General features: G+C 63.5%; 2 protein-coding genes across 10 annotated transcripts in view; one reads left to right on the top strand and one right to left on the bottom strand.

The window, feature by feature from the left end:
• The window catches only part of RBFOX3 (RNA binding fox-1 homolog 3), a 140,878-nt gene extending 131,787 nt beyond the window's left edge, over positions 1–9,091 (top strand). For 7 of the 9 annotated variants that reach the window (XM_050319359.1, XM_050319363.1, XM_050319364.1 and 4 more), the window contains 11 exons: positions 1,033–1,284; positions 1,779–1,916; positions 2,319–2,372; positions 2,862–2,954; positions 3,884–3,944; positions 4,191–4,244; positions 4,530–4,662; positions 5,206–5,245; positions 5,808–5,869; positions 6,161–6,239; positions 7,098–7,820. In XM_050319359.1, coding sequence (XP_050175316.1) covers positions 1,033–1,284; positions 1,779–1,916; positions 2,319–2,372; positions 2,862–2,954; positions 3,884–3,944; positions 4,191–4,244; positions 4,530–4,662; positions 5,206–5,245; positions 5,808–5,869; positions 6,161–6,239; positions 7,098–7,142 — 1,011 coding nt within the window. In that variant the 3' untranslated portion in view covers positions 7,143–7,820. The other 2 variants (XM_050319361.1, XM_050319360.1) reach the window with 2 other exon arrangements.
• Positions 9,092–9,746: 655 nt separating this feature from the next.
• On the bottom strand, positions 9,747–14,241 carry ENGASE (endo-beta-N-acetylglucosaminidase). Its single transcript, XM_050319502.1, is given in 15 exon segments — positions 9,747–10,154; positions 10,264–10,378; positions 10,470–10,572; positions 10,672–10,826; positions 11,046–11,218; positions 11,319–11,427; positions 11,662–11,765; positions 12,097–12,262; positions 12,424–12,572; positions 12,723–12,850; positions 12,853–12,879; positions 12,969–13,117; positions 13,408–13,609; positions 13,741–13,817; positions 14,100–14,241. Coding segments are annotated over 15 exon segments (2,175 nt in total). The 5' UTR covers positions 14,213–14,241; the 3' UTR covers positions 9,747–9,749.
• Positions 14,242–14,828: the final 587 nt, after the last annotated feature.

Raw genomic sequence — 14,828 nt, 5'->3', positions numbered from 1 at the left:
CGCAGGCGCGACGGCCCTGCGGGCTGGGGATGGCGGCTGCCAGCGCGTCCCCCTGCAGCCCTCTGCCGTCCCCCAGCAACATAAATTGGTGACACACACAATTAAGGAGCTTGTCTCCGCAGGCTGAGCCACAGATGGATTTCACGGGCGAGAGGCTGCCACGGCACGCTGTAAAGCATCTGGGGGGCTGCGGGCACTGCCGTGCAGGGCCTCGGGGCTGCCGGTGGGGGCTGCGGCCGTGGTGGGCAGCTGTGTGCAGCACACACGTGTGAGGGGGGAGAGCCCACGGGTGCACACTGGGCTGTGGAGATGGACAGTGGGTGAATAGGTGGGTGTACAGGAGAGGTGCAGGCTGTGGGCTGCACAGCTGTGTGGGCTGCACCCTCAGCCCCCCACAAACCCCCAACAGTCTTCAGCCCTTGGCATGGGTGCAGCTCACCCAGTTTGACCGGGGCAGCCAGGCCCGCTGCTTAGAGCAAAAGGCCTAATCAAATATTTAGCAGTTAATTGATCCCTGTATGGTGTTTGCCAAGGGACCATCAGCATTCCTCCCTGCCTCCCCTCCCTGCCTGCCCAGCCCTGCTCCCGTTCACTACCACCACTGGCACTGGGACACTGGCAGGTGCCAGTGCTGTGCAGCCTCCGCAGAGCAATGCTGCCAGTCAGGTTCTGCTTTGCCCCATGTTGGACTTCAAAATGGGGTTTTCCTGGGTCTCCCTCCCCAGGGACAGAGATGTGACAACTTCAGGAGTTAAACCCCACAGAGGAGTGTCCATCCTCCTACCTAAACCCCAGTGCATTAGGTAGACAGGGCCTCAGAGAGGGAGAGGATCAGGGCTCAACTGCCAGAAACGTGAGCCCAGAGCCACTGTAGCACAGAGACAGGTCATGGTTTGGGGGGGGGCTGCAGAGTGGTGGGGTGGGGGGACCTGGATCTGGCTGCGGGGACCAGGACTCCATCTGTGGGCAGGTGGCAGCCCGGGCACCCCAGGTGAGTCACGGCTAAGGGGGACGGTGCCACTCTCTTGGCAGGGTAACCAGGACGCCACGGCTCCGCCAGACGCGATGGCTCAGCCCTACCCCCCGGCCCAGTACCCCCCGCCCCCCCAGAACGGGATCCCCGCAGAGTACGCACCACCGCACCCCCACCCCACGCAGGACTACTCGGGGCAGAGCACAGTACCGGAGCACTCCATGACCCTCTACACACCAGCACAGAGCCACGCCGAGCAGCCGGGCAGCGACGCCAGCACACAGTCCATAGCAGGGACACAGACAGTACCGGTAAGGGCAGGGGGTACGGGGGGAACCGAGGGCATTTCCAGAGCTTCTGGGAGTGTTGGGGCAGTGGTACTACCTCGCTGCAGTCCCACGGGGCACCGGGGTGGGTGCCTCCACCATTGCCTCCCCTCGCAGCCCCCCTGTCATTTCTAATCACTTGTAATCCACCTGCTTGGCTCTGATCCACCAGATCATGGCAATTACAGGGCGGGAACTCAGCACTGGCAAAGCGCTGAGCTCAGCATTTTCTGGTGCTTCCACATGGCCCCCCAGGCAGCATCGGCACCCCCACAGCCCTGCCATCGTCTCCCCGGCTCACCAGGATGGAAAGACACCCATGGGGTACTGCCCGAGGCTTGGGGACTCCAGGGTTCGGGGTGTCCCTGGGGACAGGCAGGGCCAAGCACAGGGCAGGGGGACATTTCCCAAGACTGGAGCCCCACTGGGGACATGAGTCTGGCATGGCCAGGGGCTGATGGTGGTGGTGCCTCCCACAGCAGACAGACGAGGCGGCACAGACAGACAGCCAGCAGCTACATTCCTCAGACAACACAGACAAGCAGCAGCCTAAGAGGTTACACGTCTCCAACATCCCCTTCCGATTCCGGGACCCCGACCTGCGGCAAATGTTTGGGGTGAGTCCAGCCCCATCCAGCCACCATGTCACCTGCTCCCTGCTCAGTGCTGCTCTGTGTCACCATCGGGACACTGACACTGTCCCCTTCCAAGGGCCCATCCTGTGTGTGGAGGAGGGAGTGACACTGCCCTTGTCTTCCTTCACTGTCCCCTTCCTGGCCCTCATTAGGACTCAAGAGCACTGCTGGCTAATGAGATTTTGGGTGACACTCCCAAAGTCCTGTCACAGTGGGAGCCATGGGAGGGGTGAGGGCTTTGCCCTGCATGGCCCTGAGAGTCCCTGGGCCCGGCCCCCAGGGCAGCCCCTGGCCCATCCCTGGCACAGAGCCCCATGCCATCAGCCCCGGGTGTGGGGCCGGGGGCTTTACAGGCACTCACCGTTCTGCTCTCTCCACTTGCAGCAATTCGGGAAGATATTGGATGTGGAGATCATTTTCAATGAGCGGGGCTCCAAGGTGAGTGCTGCCCACACATGGCACCGTATGGCGAGTCCTGGGGAGGGGGTCAGCACAGCCAGATTGCCTGGCAGCGCTGTAACCTGCTCTCCCCTCATCTCCTGCCCTGTGGGATCTTGGCATGGGATGGCCCATCTCGAGGCAGCTCCTGCACTGACTGGGGTGGTGCTGGCACTGGAGGGAAGGAAGGGCTTGCTCTGGCCCCCCACAGGCAGCTCATGTCCCTCTGTGTCTGGATGTCTCTGTTGTATCTTCCCCATTTTCTGTGCCCCTCTCCCAAACTTTTCTCCCAGCTTGTGGTCGATGCTGGGGCCTCAGCCGGGACCCCCAGCCCCCGCGAGGACCCCAGCCCGGGCTCTCCATCTCTGCACTGTGGCAGCCTCACCTCTGCGCCAGCTCTCCTGATTCACCCCCTCTCTCTCTCTGTCCCCACACCCTCTCTCTGTCTCTCTCTCTGTCTTTCTTTCTCCTTTTCTCCTCTGCTCACAGGGTTTTGGGTTTGTAACTTTTGAAACTAGCACAGATGCCGACCGGGCACGGGAGAAGCTGAATGGCACCATCGTAGAGGGCCGGAAGATTGAGGTGCTCAGATAAGTGTGCTAGTGCCGTGCCATGCCTGCGTGTGCGTGTCCCCTGCCCGGGCTGCGGGGTGCTTGAGGGCAGCTCTGGGTCCTGGGTGCCCCTGGGGAGCTGTGCCCAGCGTGTGCATGTGTCCCTGAATGTGGCACAGGAGCATGTGTGCCGGCTGCCAGGGAGTTCATCGCTTGGCCCAAAGGATCCTCCCGTGTGCAGGGAGCGCCGGGTTTCAGCTGGGGCTCTGTTCTGCCTGGTACAGATGGGTCTGGCAGACCCCACACACACACACACAGCCCTGTGCCTGCTGTGCAGCTGCCCCGCACTCTGCAGGGAGCTTTAGGGCTCTGCCCAGTGTGCCATTCCCACCTGACCTGTGCCAGGAGGGAGGATCCACTCAGGGCTCTGCACCCACAATGCCAGAGGCTACCTGACCTGGAGGCTTTAATTTCTCCAAGCCTGGCACAGGCATCAGGCTCTGCCCATTTGTCAGCAGCTCCTCACTGGTGACTGGCAAGCAGTGGGAAGCAGGGTGGCACGTGGCAGAGGGAATGGGACAAAACATCCCAGCAGTGCTGAGGGCAGGGAAGGAGCCTGGCAGGGTACAGCAACGCCCCATGGATGGGGAAAATGTGGTCCAACAAAGCCAGGCCTGAGCATGGCACCGCAGCACTTGGGGCACCAGCCACCAGCCTGACCCACGCTCGTTGCTGGAGCCAGGAGGCCCGGTCTGGCTGGGGGTATGAGCCGGTCTGCGTACTGTGGGGCGGCTGCGGGCAGAGACTTGCCTCGTGACAGCTCTGCTGCAGTCGGCATCCTTTGCTCCGGCACCTGAAGCAGCAGCGAGATGCGCCAAGCACAGCCAAGCGGGCCCTCTGGACCACGGCCTCGCCAGCCCCACGGCCGCAGGCACTGAGCCCCTGTCCCTCTCTCTGCAGGTGAACAATGCCACAGCACGCGTCATGACCAACAAGAAGGTGGCCAACCCTTACACCAATGGTAAGGGCCGGTGTCCAGAGAGCAGGGACTGCAGTGGGCAGGGGCGTCCCCTGGACACACTCATTGCCTGGCTGCCATGGAGCTCTGACTGTGAACATCCTCCTCTGTGGAGAGCAGCCACCCCTGCCCAGTGCAGGTGTACAACCCCCCCACGGGGGGGTACGCCCCTGCCCAGTTATGGGGCTGTGACCCCTTGGAGTGCCACAGGAGCGGTACCCTGTCCTCACTGGCTCTCTCTGCCCACAGGCTGGAAGCTGAACCCAGTGGTGGGAGCAGTCTATGGCCCCGAATTCTACGCAGGTAATACCGGGTTGCAGCTGTCCCTGCCGCAGGTGCCCCCCAAATGTCAGCCCTGCATTGTGTCCAAACTTGCCACTGTTCAGCACAGCAAGCAGCCCCCAGTCCCTCTCCCTGTCCTGTGCCTCTGCCTGGACTGCTCCCCCCATCCCATCCCCTTGCCCAGCATCCCCACAGGGCCATGTCCCTGACAGGCCAGGGGTGCAGAGGTGGGCTGTGTCATGGATGCCCCGCTGCGGCTCTGCAGTCCTGCTGTGGAAAGCCCACGTGTGTCCCCTCCTCCCACAGTAACGGGGTTCCCATACCCCACCACGGGGACAGCTGTGGCCTACCGAGGGGCACACCTACGGGGACGGGGACGCGCCGTCTACAACACCTTCCGAGCTGCACCACCACCGCCACCCATCCCCACCTACGGCACGTGAGTAGCCACGGCAGGGGCCCTGCTCGGGGCGGGGGGCGTGTGCTGCCACACTGCTCCGGGTCTGCAGCAGCATCACCAGTCTCTGACGCATCGGGAACAGGCTGCGGCTCCCACAGCACTTGCTTGGCCATGGACTCTCTGCAGCCTCCAGGCTGCTGCCCTCAGGGTGACCCACGCACTCACCAGCCTCCTGTGCCCCAAGGCACGGGATGTTATTCCAGCCAGGATGGTTAGTTTAATGGAAACTCTCTTCTGTGCTGACATTGGGCACGGACATGGCCATGGCCATCTGCAGCTGCCCAGCTGTTCCCAGCAGCTATCATGCTCCAGACTCCTCCATCCCTGGAGCACTCCTGGGGCCCTGGGCCATGCCCTTCACCCATCCCTAGGTCCCTGCCCGGAGTCCCAGCCTGGACATGTCCTCGGGGGCCTGCACAACAACTCCTCACCCCTCAGCTGCACTGTTGAGGCAGCTCCCCTCGTTCACCACCCTCGTCTGGGGACACTGGCTGGGCTGTGACACCTCCACCTCATTTCCAGGGTCGTCTACCAGGACGGGTTCTACGGAGCTGAGATCTACGTAAGTGACACTGTGCCCAGGGTTGGGCCATGATGGGGACCCTGTGCCAGGGCAGGGAGCAGGCAGCACTGGGCATCTCCGTGGTCAGCTCTGCCCCTGCCAGCCCCTTTTCCTGAGAGGCAGAGCATGAACAGAGTGTGGTTCCTCTGGAGCGATCTGGGTGGTGCTGCACAGGGTCCTGTGCCCTGTCCTGTGCCCGCCAGACCCCTCGCAGGGCCAGCACCACGTGGGATTTACGGTGTCAGTGCCTTACACCCACGTTTAACCTCTGTGTCTGAGGAGCCAGTGGCAATATTTCAGGCGGTTGCTGAAGGATTTTCCTAACGTGACACCTCATTAAAGCGAGTGGGGAGGTGACATTCTCTCCTCTTAATTTTTTAAGGTTAATGTTTTTGAAAGCCCCTGGGGAATGGTAATGAGGCTGCTGCATGCCCGGTGGCAGCAGCACTGGCTCCCCACAGGCCTCACCACTGCTATGTGCAGTGCAATGGGTCACCCAGCTGCCCTCACCCCAGTCCCCCATCGTGGGTGCTGCCCCCTGACCAGTCTCTCCTCCCTGCAGGGGGGCTATGCTGCCTACAGGTACGCCCAGCCTGCGGCAGCAGCGGCAGCGTACAGCGACAGGTAAGCACGGCCGCGCTGGGGGGAGCCCTGTGTCACCCCCTGCACTGCCCTCTCTGACACCCCCAGCTCTGTGCACCGCAGGATGGGCACAGAGTCAGGCACGGGGAGGGTGTCCTGCAAACTGAGACCCCTGCACTTCCCTCAGCGCTGGGACTGGAAAGGGCTGGCACCACTGGAGGGGGGATCAGGGAGATTCCGGGGGGCTCCCAGGCACAGCTGGGCAGGGGGGCTCTAAGGGGAGACAGGACCCCCACTCTTGTGACTAACACCCACCACTGTGTTTGCTCCTAGTTACGGCAGAGTGTACGCAGCAGCAGACCCCTACCACCACACCATCGGCCCCGCCGCCACGTACAGCATCGGCACCATGGTAAGAGCAGCCCCTCGGCCTTCCTCTGCTTCCAGGGTCTTCAGCCAGCCCGGGGAGGGGGCCAGCACAGCAGCCGGGCAGCCTGCAGGACATGGGCACCCCCGCACACGGGGACTGTGGGAGGGGAGTGGGGACAGCGCAGCCCCTGCCTGGCTCTGTCTGCAGGAGAGGAGACCCCCACCCTGCACCTCTGCTCCAGGCACCCCTCACACCCTGCGTAGTCCTGCCCACGCACTCCGCTTCCCAGGGGTTTGGCTGCCCCCTGTGCCAGCTGCCTGGTCAATGTCCCAGGGCCCTGCCTGGTGTCTGGGACCCCCACTCTCATCCCAGTGCAGGGCATTGTCCCCAGGCCCCCCTGTAGAGCCACACACAGGGAGCACTGCAGCTCACCATGTGCCACAGCTCTTGGCTAGCTCTGATAGCATCAAAGATGAAAAATCTCACTTATGGGTGGCATCTCAAAGCCAACCCACCTTTCTCTGCCTTTTTTTACTCGCTTGGCACCCCCAGCCCCAGGTAGCCACTAGTGAGGGGCCGTGGGCACTCCATCCTGGTGATTTCCAACCCCGTGCCACAGCAGGGATGGGGACAGGCTCCTCAGGCACATTGTGGCAGTGCCATGGCTGGGGCACGTGGCAGCCTCTGGCCCCAGGGCAGTATCCATGGCCGCAACAGAGCCTGGGCAGCACTGGGCACCCTGGCCTTGCCCAATCCTCATGTCCCAAGAACAGCAGCAATTTGTTATCAGTTGAAAGAGGAAAAAAAAAAAAGAAAAAAAAAAAAGGAAAGAAGGGAACGTCTGGGCTTTGCCTCTCTCCAAATACTGATTGGCTTTTTTTTTCATCTTTGATGTTGCAGGCTAGTCTATACCGAGGAGGGTACAGCCGCTTCACTCCCTACTAGCAAGACAGACCCAGCCCCCCCACCACTGCCCCCGATGCTCACTAGCACCAAACCAAACCAGGCAGACAGAGCCGAGGCCGAGCCTGTGGAGGACCCGCGGGCGCTGCCTGGGCGGCCGGGGCCGGCACCGGGCTCCCCACACCTGTAGGGTTACCTCAGCCGCTCCGTCCCGCCGCCACGCACCTCTCCTGCTCCGTCTGCCCACCCCGGGGACTGCGGGGAATAGGGCCAGCCCTCGGCCCCAGTGGCACCCCGTTCCCAGAGCCGGGGTGCAGGGTCCCCCCACAGACACTGCCCTGGCTGGAGTGCAGAGGGCTCGTCCCCCTGTGAGGCAGGCGGGGATACTCAGCCCGCTGGGGTGCTCGGCCCACAGGGATGCTTGGCCCGAGGTGCTGGGGCATGGGGCGGTGGCAGCTCCCAAGCAGCCCCTCTGCCCCCATAGGAGAGAGAGGAGCTGGCAGGGGCTGCTGACAGCTCTGGAGACAGATGGGGTTGGGGAAGGCACAGGACCCTAAGGCACCCCCAGGCAATAGCACTTCTCTGGGCTGACTGTGCTGCTCTGCAGAGCTGAGTGCATGAGGCTGGGCTGGCTGTGTGGGCTCGGGGGGCCAGGTTGGTGCCTGTGTCCCCCCTGGTCAGTGGCTCAGCCAGGCTGCTCCAGCAAGACCTGCCTCTCTTGTTTCTGTTGTAGTGAATCCACGGCTGTTTCCTTCTGGGACCAGGAAGGGCAAAAAAATACACACACACACAAAAAAACCCAAAACAAAAAAATTAAAAGCAAAGCAACAAAAAAAGAAAAACAAAGCCAAGCGGAAGCAGCCAAGTGAGTCCCAAACTGTCCACACGCACCGAGCGAGCAAGTCCCGGAGGAGCCGTGGCAAGCACCGGCGGCCGGACGCGCCGGAGGGACCTGCTGCGCCCCGGCCCACAACCCCGCAGGGAGGGAGCCAGCATGGGGGTCCGTGGGGGTCCACGGGGCCCTCAGCCGCCCAGGCGCAGGGCTTGGGCACCACGTCTTCCTTTCCCCGGTGTGGCAGCGCTGGGGGTGCCGGCAGAGCGTTGCACCCCTGCCTGGCTCGGGGGACTGGGTGACAGGGTGGAGACCCAGCTCTGTGCTGCCCGAGACCCGGCGCTGCCGGCCATGAGCGTGTCAAGTGTGCGTGGCCTCGGCTCCAGTGTGGAACTGGGGCGGCGGCGCAGCCGCGGTGCTGAGGCGTTGCAGGGGACAAGCCTCTGCCTTTTAAAGGGAATTTTTGTTAAGAGGAGCTTGCAACTCGCTTGCGACCCCTTCCCCTCCCTCTATCCCTGACACCCCATGCTCCCACCCTGCCCGGAGCAGCCCTGACCAACACCGGGCCAGGGACTGCCCCGATCCTGCTCCTGCTCCCACCTGCTCCACAGCGTGGGTCATGCTCACAGCCACCCTGCCCGAGGCAGCAGGACCCCCCAGCCATGGGCGTGGAGTCTCAGCTGCTGCATCACCCATGGAGACCTGCCCGAGCCCCGAGGTCGGGCTGCAGCCGCTGGCACACTGGCTCTGGTGCCTGATGGCACGGGGTGCTGTGGAGCCCACCCTGGGGTGCAGCCCCGTCCCATGGGCGGCTTCACACTCAGCCCCCTGCTCCCCACCCACGTGGCTCTGCCACTCCTCAAACCTCACTTTATAGTCTGCAGACGCCCCTGACACCCCAGCGATGAGCTCCGCCTTTTCTATTCCCGGTGTACATAGCCCCAGCCCCCGCCCGCCCCGTGTACAAAGCTCCGTCCATCGCTGTACTGGCTTCTCCCTTACAGCACCCCTGCGCCGCCCCGGCGCGCGGGCTGGCGCCGGCCCATCCTGTATGCTTAAAGGTGTGACCATTCTAATAAACAGTATTATTATTATTATTATTATTATTACAAGGATTATTATTATTATTGAAATTATTAATAAAGATTTCTTTCTTCAACCAGGGTGACTCAGGTTTTGACTGGGGTGCAGGGGCCTAATTCGTTCCTGAGTGCGTTCCTGCCTGACCGCTGACATTGATGAACCTGATCGGAGCCCGCATTGTTTGGGGACAGGACCAGCATGCAGAGGGTGTATGGCTGGGGACCCCACTGTGGGCGCGCTCGCCTGCTCCTGCCTGCTAATTACTTGCTCACCAGACTGTGAGAAAATAATTGCTGCTATAAATTTTCTCTCCTCCTCAGAAGATGCTCAGGGGAGGCAGCACAGGCTGATGGCATTGGGCTGGGTCCACGGTGATGGGCACAGTGGCCAGACATGCTGGCAGCTCCCCACTGGGCTGGGCCCCAAGGGGAGGAGGTCTGGGGCTCAGGGTTCTTGGGACAAGTAGCCCCAGCCTGTGGATGCACAGCTTGCAGGCAGTGAGGGCTGCAGGAGCTGGGGAGCGGGTCACATATCGGTGGGGGGTCCCTGCCAGCCTGTCACAGGGCCCTGGTCAGCACTCAGTGGGCCCCCACGGTGAGGGCTGAGCACAACCACGTGAGAAGAGGGACCCACCTACCCAGGGTGATGAAATGCACCCTCCACCATTGGTGTCCCCCACCCGCAGCCCACCCACCGCATGGAGGAAACACGACACAGGCTGCACCACGGTTGCTTTAATGCCCATCTGAGCTGGTGCCGCTGCCTGGTGCAGAATAGACCAGCACGAGGCGGCCCCAGCGGTCGGGGTCCACGGGCAGCTCGTCCCGCAGCACCGGTTCCACCAGCAGCTCCAGCCGGCAGGACTGCCCGGGCATCGGCCGCGGCACCGGCACCCCCACGGCACGGAACAGGCAGCCCTGCGCCAGCCCCAGCAGCTGCGGTGCCGTCTGGCCCCGGCGGCACCGGGCACCCTGGCTCAGGACACGGAAGCATCCAGCACGGCCAGGCGGGAAGGACCAGCGCAGGGTGAGGCTGAGCGAGAGCTCCTCGGGCTCGGGGCCCTCCTGCCACCAAAGCTGCGAGGCTGTCACACTGTGCACCTGTGGCGGAGAAGCCGCCACGCTGGCTGTGTCCAGCACCTGCGAGGGAACCACAGGGCTGTCAAGGAGTAGCAGGCACCCTCCCACCCTCCCAGAACAAGGGTGGCGTCGGGGCAGGTGGCTCCAGCTGACAGTGGCAGGCACTCACCCGGACCTCCCCAAGGAGGCAGGTGAAGGATGTCTCCTGCGGGCTGGGCTGCTGGCGGGACACAATCACAGAGAGGTCTCGCAGGTTGCAGTCCTGCAGCTCCAGCTCATAGCACCTGAGAGGGAAGGGGCAGAGCGGGAATGGTACCAGGGGGCCACGGTGTCTCATGCCTGCCTGTGGGGACAGGATGCAGGTAGGGCACTCACCGGCTGGTCCAGCCATGGGAGCCACGGTGGCAGGCGGCGAGCAGCTTGGCAAGTCCAGGCGGAGGAGCCGGCAGGAACCGGGGGTAGTGCCGGCCATTGGGCTCTGCAAGAGGAAGACAGGTCAGGGGGTAAGGGACTGAGCTGGTCCTGCGCCCCACAGGGGGTGCTCACTGCAGAGAGCATGGCGGGACAGGGTCCTCACCAGGCAGGGAGGTGGGGTTGCCCTCAAGGCAGGTCCCTGAGTCCCAGGTGGTGACCTCCAGTGCCACCGCAAAATCATCGGGCTGCAGCCCCTCCAGCTTGTAGAGCAGGGTCAGGAAGAGCTTGGGGGGTGCCGGCATCTGCAAAGAGAAGAGGCTGATGACCCCAAATCCACCCAGAGAGAGAGAGAGAGATAGAGACAAAGAGAAAAACAAAGATGCATTGGGTTAGGTGTGCTGGGTAGTGTGGGCAGAGGCCCAGCTCACTTGCCATGAGGCCCTGGGGCCACACAGCTTGGGCCACGCAGGCTGTGCTGTGCCAATATGGTGCCAGCCTGGCGCTGAGGAGGGGGCAAAGGGCTTCACCCCAACTCACCGGATGGCCACGCGCTCCTCGCCGGGGGGAATGGTCCCCTGCAGCCGCAGGGAGCTGCCCCCACACCAGGCATCCTGCAGGCAGCAGCTGGTGCTCAGCCTGCCCTGCTGCTCCGGGTACAGGGGCTGGATCTCCTGCAGGCTCAGGTCGTACCAGGGCCCAGACTCTTCATCCTACAGCACAGGGAGAGCTGGGTTGGGGGGCTCAAGAGCAGGGACCCACTGCCCCTCCCAACCCAGTCCAGCCAGACCAGAGCCATCACCCTGTACCCACCTTCCCATCCAGGAACCTGCTGTTGCCCATGCCCAGGCTGAAGGAGGTGGCAAGGGGCAGTGTGCAGATGCTGTGTGTGGGCAAGTACTCAGCCAGCAAGCCCCAGAACCTGGAGGCAAAGGTGGATGTCAGGGCAGAGGCCCCTGCTGTAGTCGCTGCCCTGCATTGCCTAGGGCATCGTGTCTGCTGGGGCAGAGTGGGACCAGCTGGCTCCTGGCCAGCAGCAGTGTCCCAGCCACAGTGCCCCGGCAGCCACGGGGGCCCAGCAGCCCTGTTCCTGCCGCCCCACAGTCCTCCTGGCCCAGCCCTGTTCCCCTGCAACCTCCTGCTGAGCCACTCTCACCTGTTCTCGTTCTGCAGGAAGTTTTCCTCCCCCAGGTGCTCATAGACCCAACCAGGAGCGAAGATGGCTGCGGAGAGGCTGTGCTGGCGGATCAGGCGCAGGGACTGCAGAGACGAGTGGTGAGCAGCACAGGCCAGACCAGGTAGCCACTTTGTCACCTGTCTTGTCCCTCCTCCCCCTAGTCCCACTGTCCCCGTGGTGAGGCAGGACACTGAGGGAATGTGCTGTGGCATCTCCCTCTCCAGGGATGGAAGCTTGGGGAACTCCCAGCTCCCTCTCCATGCATCTCTGGGAGCTCTGGGATCCCCCACTCCTCACCAGTTCATCCCCAGGTAAGCAGCCCAACAGGTCATGGCACAGCCATTGGTGGGAACTCAGAGCCCTGCGCTGGGCGAAGTCCAGGGTCCTATTCTGGCCCAGTTCTGTCACACCCACCTTGTCAGTGTCGAAGCCACCACCTATCACATCCCCACGGGCAAAGACATCAACACCAACATAAACGTCGGCGTGGCGCGGCCCAGCCAGCCTGAGTGTGTGCTCCAGCTGCTCCTCCTTCCAGTTGTAGTTGGTGAACAGCCCATCACAGGCATCAAAGAACACCCTGGGGATGAGGGTCAGGGTGGCAGGATAGTTGCTGTGGTTGTCCTCACAGACACCCCCCCACACACACCGAGGGCTGCAAAGGTCATGCCCTGACCACTCCTGCACAGGGTTTGGGGTGGGCTCATGCCCCCCACCCAGGGCTGATTTTGCCAGCCTCACCTATTCTCCTCATTCAGCTCATTCTGCCACCTCAGTGTGCCATCCTGCAGGACGCTGTCGTACCAGATCACCAGCCCCCCCGGCACAGCGCTGTGCACCCGTGCCGTTAGGTCCCGCAGGAAGGGGGGCAGGTTCCCCACTGCTGCTGCCTGGCAGGAGAGAGAGCAAGGAGATGTGGGTGAAGGGTATGGGATGGGGGGCTCCCTACGGGTGCAGTACGAGGGTAGGGAGGTAGGCAGGAGAGACAGGGAGGTGAGCAGGGGGAAGGCAGGGAGGTGAGCAGGGCCACCATGGCTTACGCTCAGCGTGTTCTCTATGTTGACCAGCCAGCCATCGAAGCGGTAGTGCTGGGCGATGCGGGCAAGCTGCTCGGCCACGGCACCGTAAGCCTCCTCCCCGCCGGCCAGGAACGCCTCACACAGCTTCCCCCGTCTGTCCACTCCGTGATGAACGTGCCTGGGGAGATGGCAAGGGCAGTGTCAGCCGCACGCCCCAGTGAACCCACTGCATGCCTGGGGCTGCCCCAGGCTCAGCCCTGCCCTCACCCAGCACAGGGACACCGTTCCGGTGCGCAGCGTTGGTCCAGACCACGGGCGGGATGGTGACAGTGTGGTGGCTGAAGTAGACGAAGATGTCGATGTAGCGCCAATGGTAGAAAACATAGGGGTTGCGTGTGGCCGAGCCCTGGATGAACCTGCAGAGAGGGAAGAGGGTTGGGCAGCGCAGGAAGGACGCTGGCAGATGCTGTGGGGCTGGGTAGGAGCCTGACTCACACCTGAGAGCTGCGTACAGCTGTGGCACTGAGCCAGCCCTGAACATCCCAGCCCGAGCAAGGTTGCTGAGCACTGGCACCAAGAGCCAAATGCCCCATCCCTGCCCACCTGTGGCTGAGCTGGAAGGAAACACATCATCCAGAAACAGAAGTGGTTTGGGGTGTGAAAAATCAAGCCCTGCTGCCACATCTGCCCTCCACCCAGCATTTACCTGTCCTCCAGGTACCCGCCACGCATGTCATGGCACACCAGCGTCCGGGGCCTCCTGCTATGGAGTGAGGGCTGGCGCTTGGCCAGCGGCACGGCCGAGATGTTGAAGTCGTCATTGCTGTTGGGCTGCCAGGCCAGCAGCTCCTCCAGGCCAGACAAGAAGAAGCTGATGGGCTCCGTCGTCTTTGTGTCGAAGTACCTCGCTGGGCACGGTGGGGAGACAGGGGACAGGGTCAGCAGGGAGCACTGCCTGTGCAGCTCGGCACCAGCACCAGACTGTCCTCATCCCGGCAGGGCCCCAGCGGTGCAGCGGGCCCCTCTCACGGTGCCTCACCTGGCAAGGGCTGCGGGCGGTCATTGATGGTGTCGTGCAGGACGGTGGTTCCCCGGGTCTCCGCCGCCGGCTGGAAGCTGCCCAGGGATGGGGGTGAGTGCCGGGTTGGACCAGCACCGCGGTCAGCGCCCTCCGGGGCCCCGCGAGCCCGGGCACCGGTCCCCATCCCGGTCCCGATCCCTGTCCCAGTCCCAATCCTCATCCTGGTTCGGGTCCTGATCCCCATTCCGCTCCTAGTCCCGGTCCCCACCCTGGCTCCGATTCCCATCCCAGTCCCCGGCCCGGCCCCGGTCTGGGTCCCGGTCTTGATCACAGCACCGACCCCGGTCCCGATCGCCGCCCCGGCCCCCGCCATCCACCTCCGCCGCCGCCGCCCGGCCCGCTCCGCCTCCGCCGGCTCCTCCGCCGCGGCCCCGGCCTCGGTTCCCGTCCTCTTCCCGCGCCGCCCGGGCCCCTCCGGCGCCTCCGCCATGGCGCTGCTGCCGCCGCCGCTGCCGCACTGACGGCGGGGCCGCCACCGGGCCCGGCTTTCCCGGGGGCGCGGCCCCGCAGCTCCGCCCTCACCCACCCCGCACCGCCCCCCGCACCGCCCGCTGTCCCGGGGCGGGACGTGTCCTGGGGTGCACCGCGAGTCCCGGAAAAGGGACGTGTGTCCTGAGATGGGGACGAGTCTCGCGCCATGGGACATGTATGCTGGGATAGAACGTGTGTCCTGGGATGGGACCACATGTGTCTGGATGGACTTTGTGTTCTGGGATGGGACATGTGACCTGGGATGGCACTAGTGTGCTGGGATGAGGAGCCATGTGTCCCAGGATGGGGATGTGTCTCCTAGGATGAGACATCTATACTGTGTGTATAGATGGGCTGTGGGTCCTGCAATAGAACATGTGTCCCAGGATAGGATCTGTGTGCTGGGATGAAACCTGTGTCCCATAGCAGGCCCTGCTGTGCAGACTGGAATGGAAATGGTACCTGGTCCTGAGGGGCTGGTGCTGCCAGGAGGCTTTGGCCCTGCCATGGGACTAGGCTGGGGACCTGGGCTGCTGCCCACGCCACACTGGCACAGCAGTGGATGCTCTGACCAA

Source organism: Myiozetetes cayanensis, unplaced genomic scaffold (assembly GCF_022539395.1).
Source record: "Myiozetetes cayanensis isolate MyiCay16 unplaced genomic scaffold, myiCay2020 scf22, whole genome shotgun sequence".
Classification (NCBI taxonomy): domain Eukaryota; kingdom Metazoa; phylum Chordata; class Aves; order Passeriformes; family Tyrannidae; genus Myiozetetes; species Myiozetetes cayanensis.
This window is presented reverse-complemented; position numbering and strand designations above follow the sequence as displayed.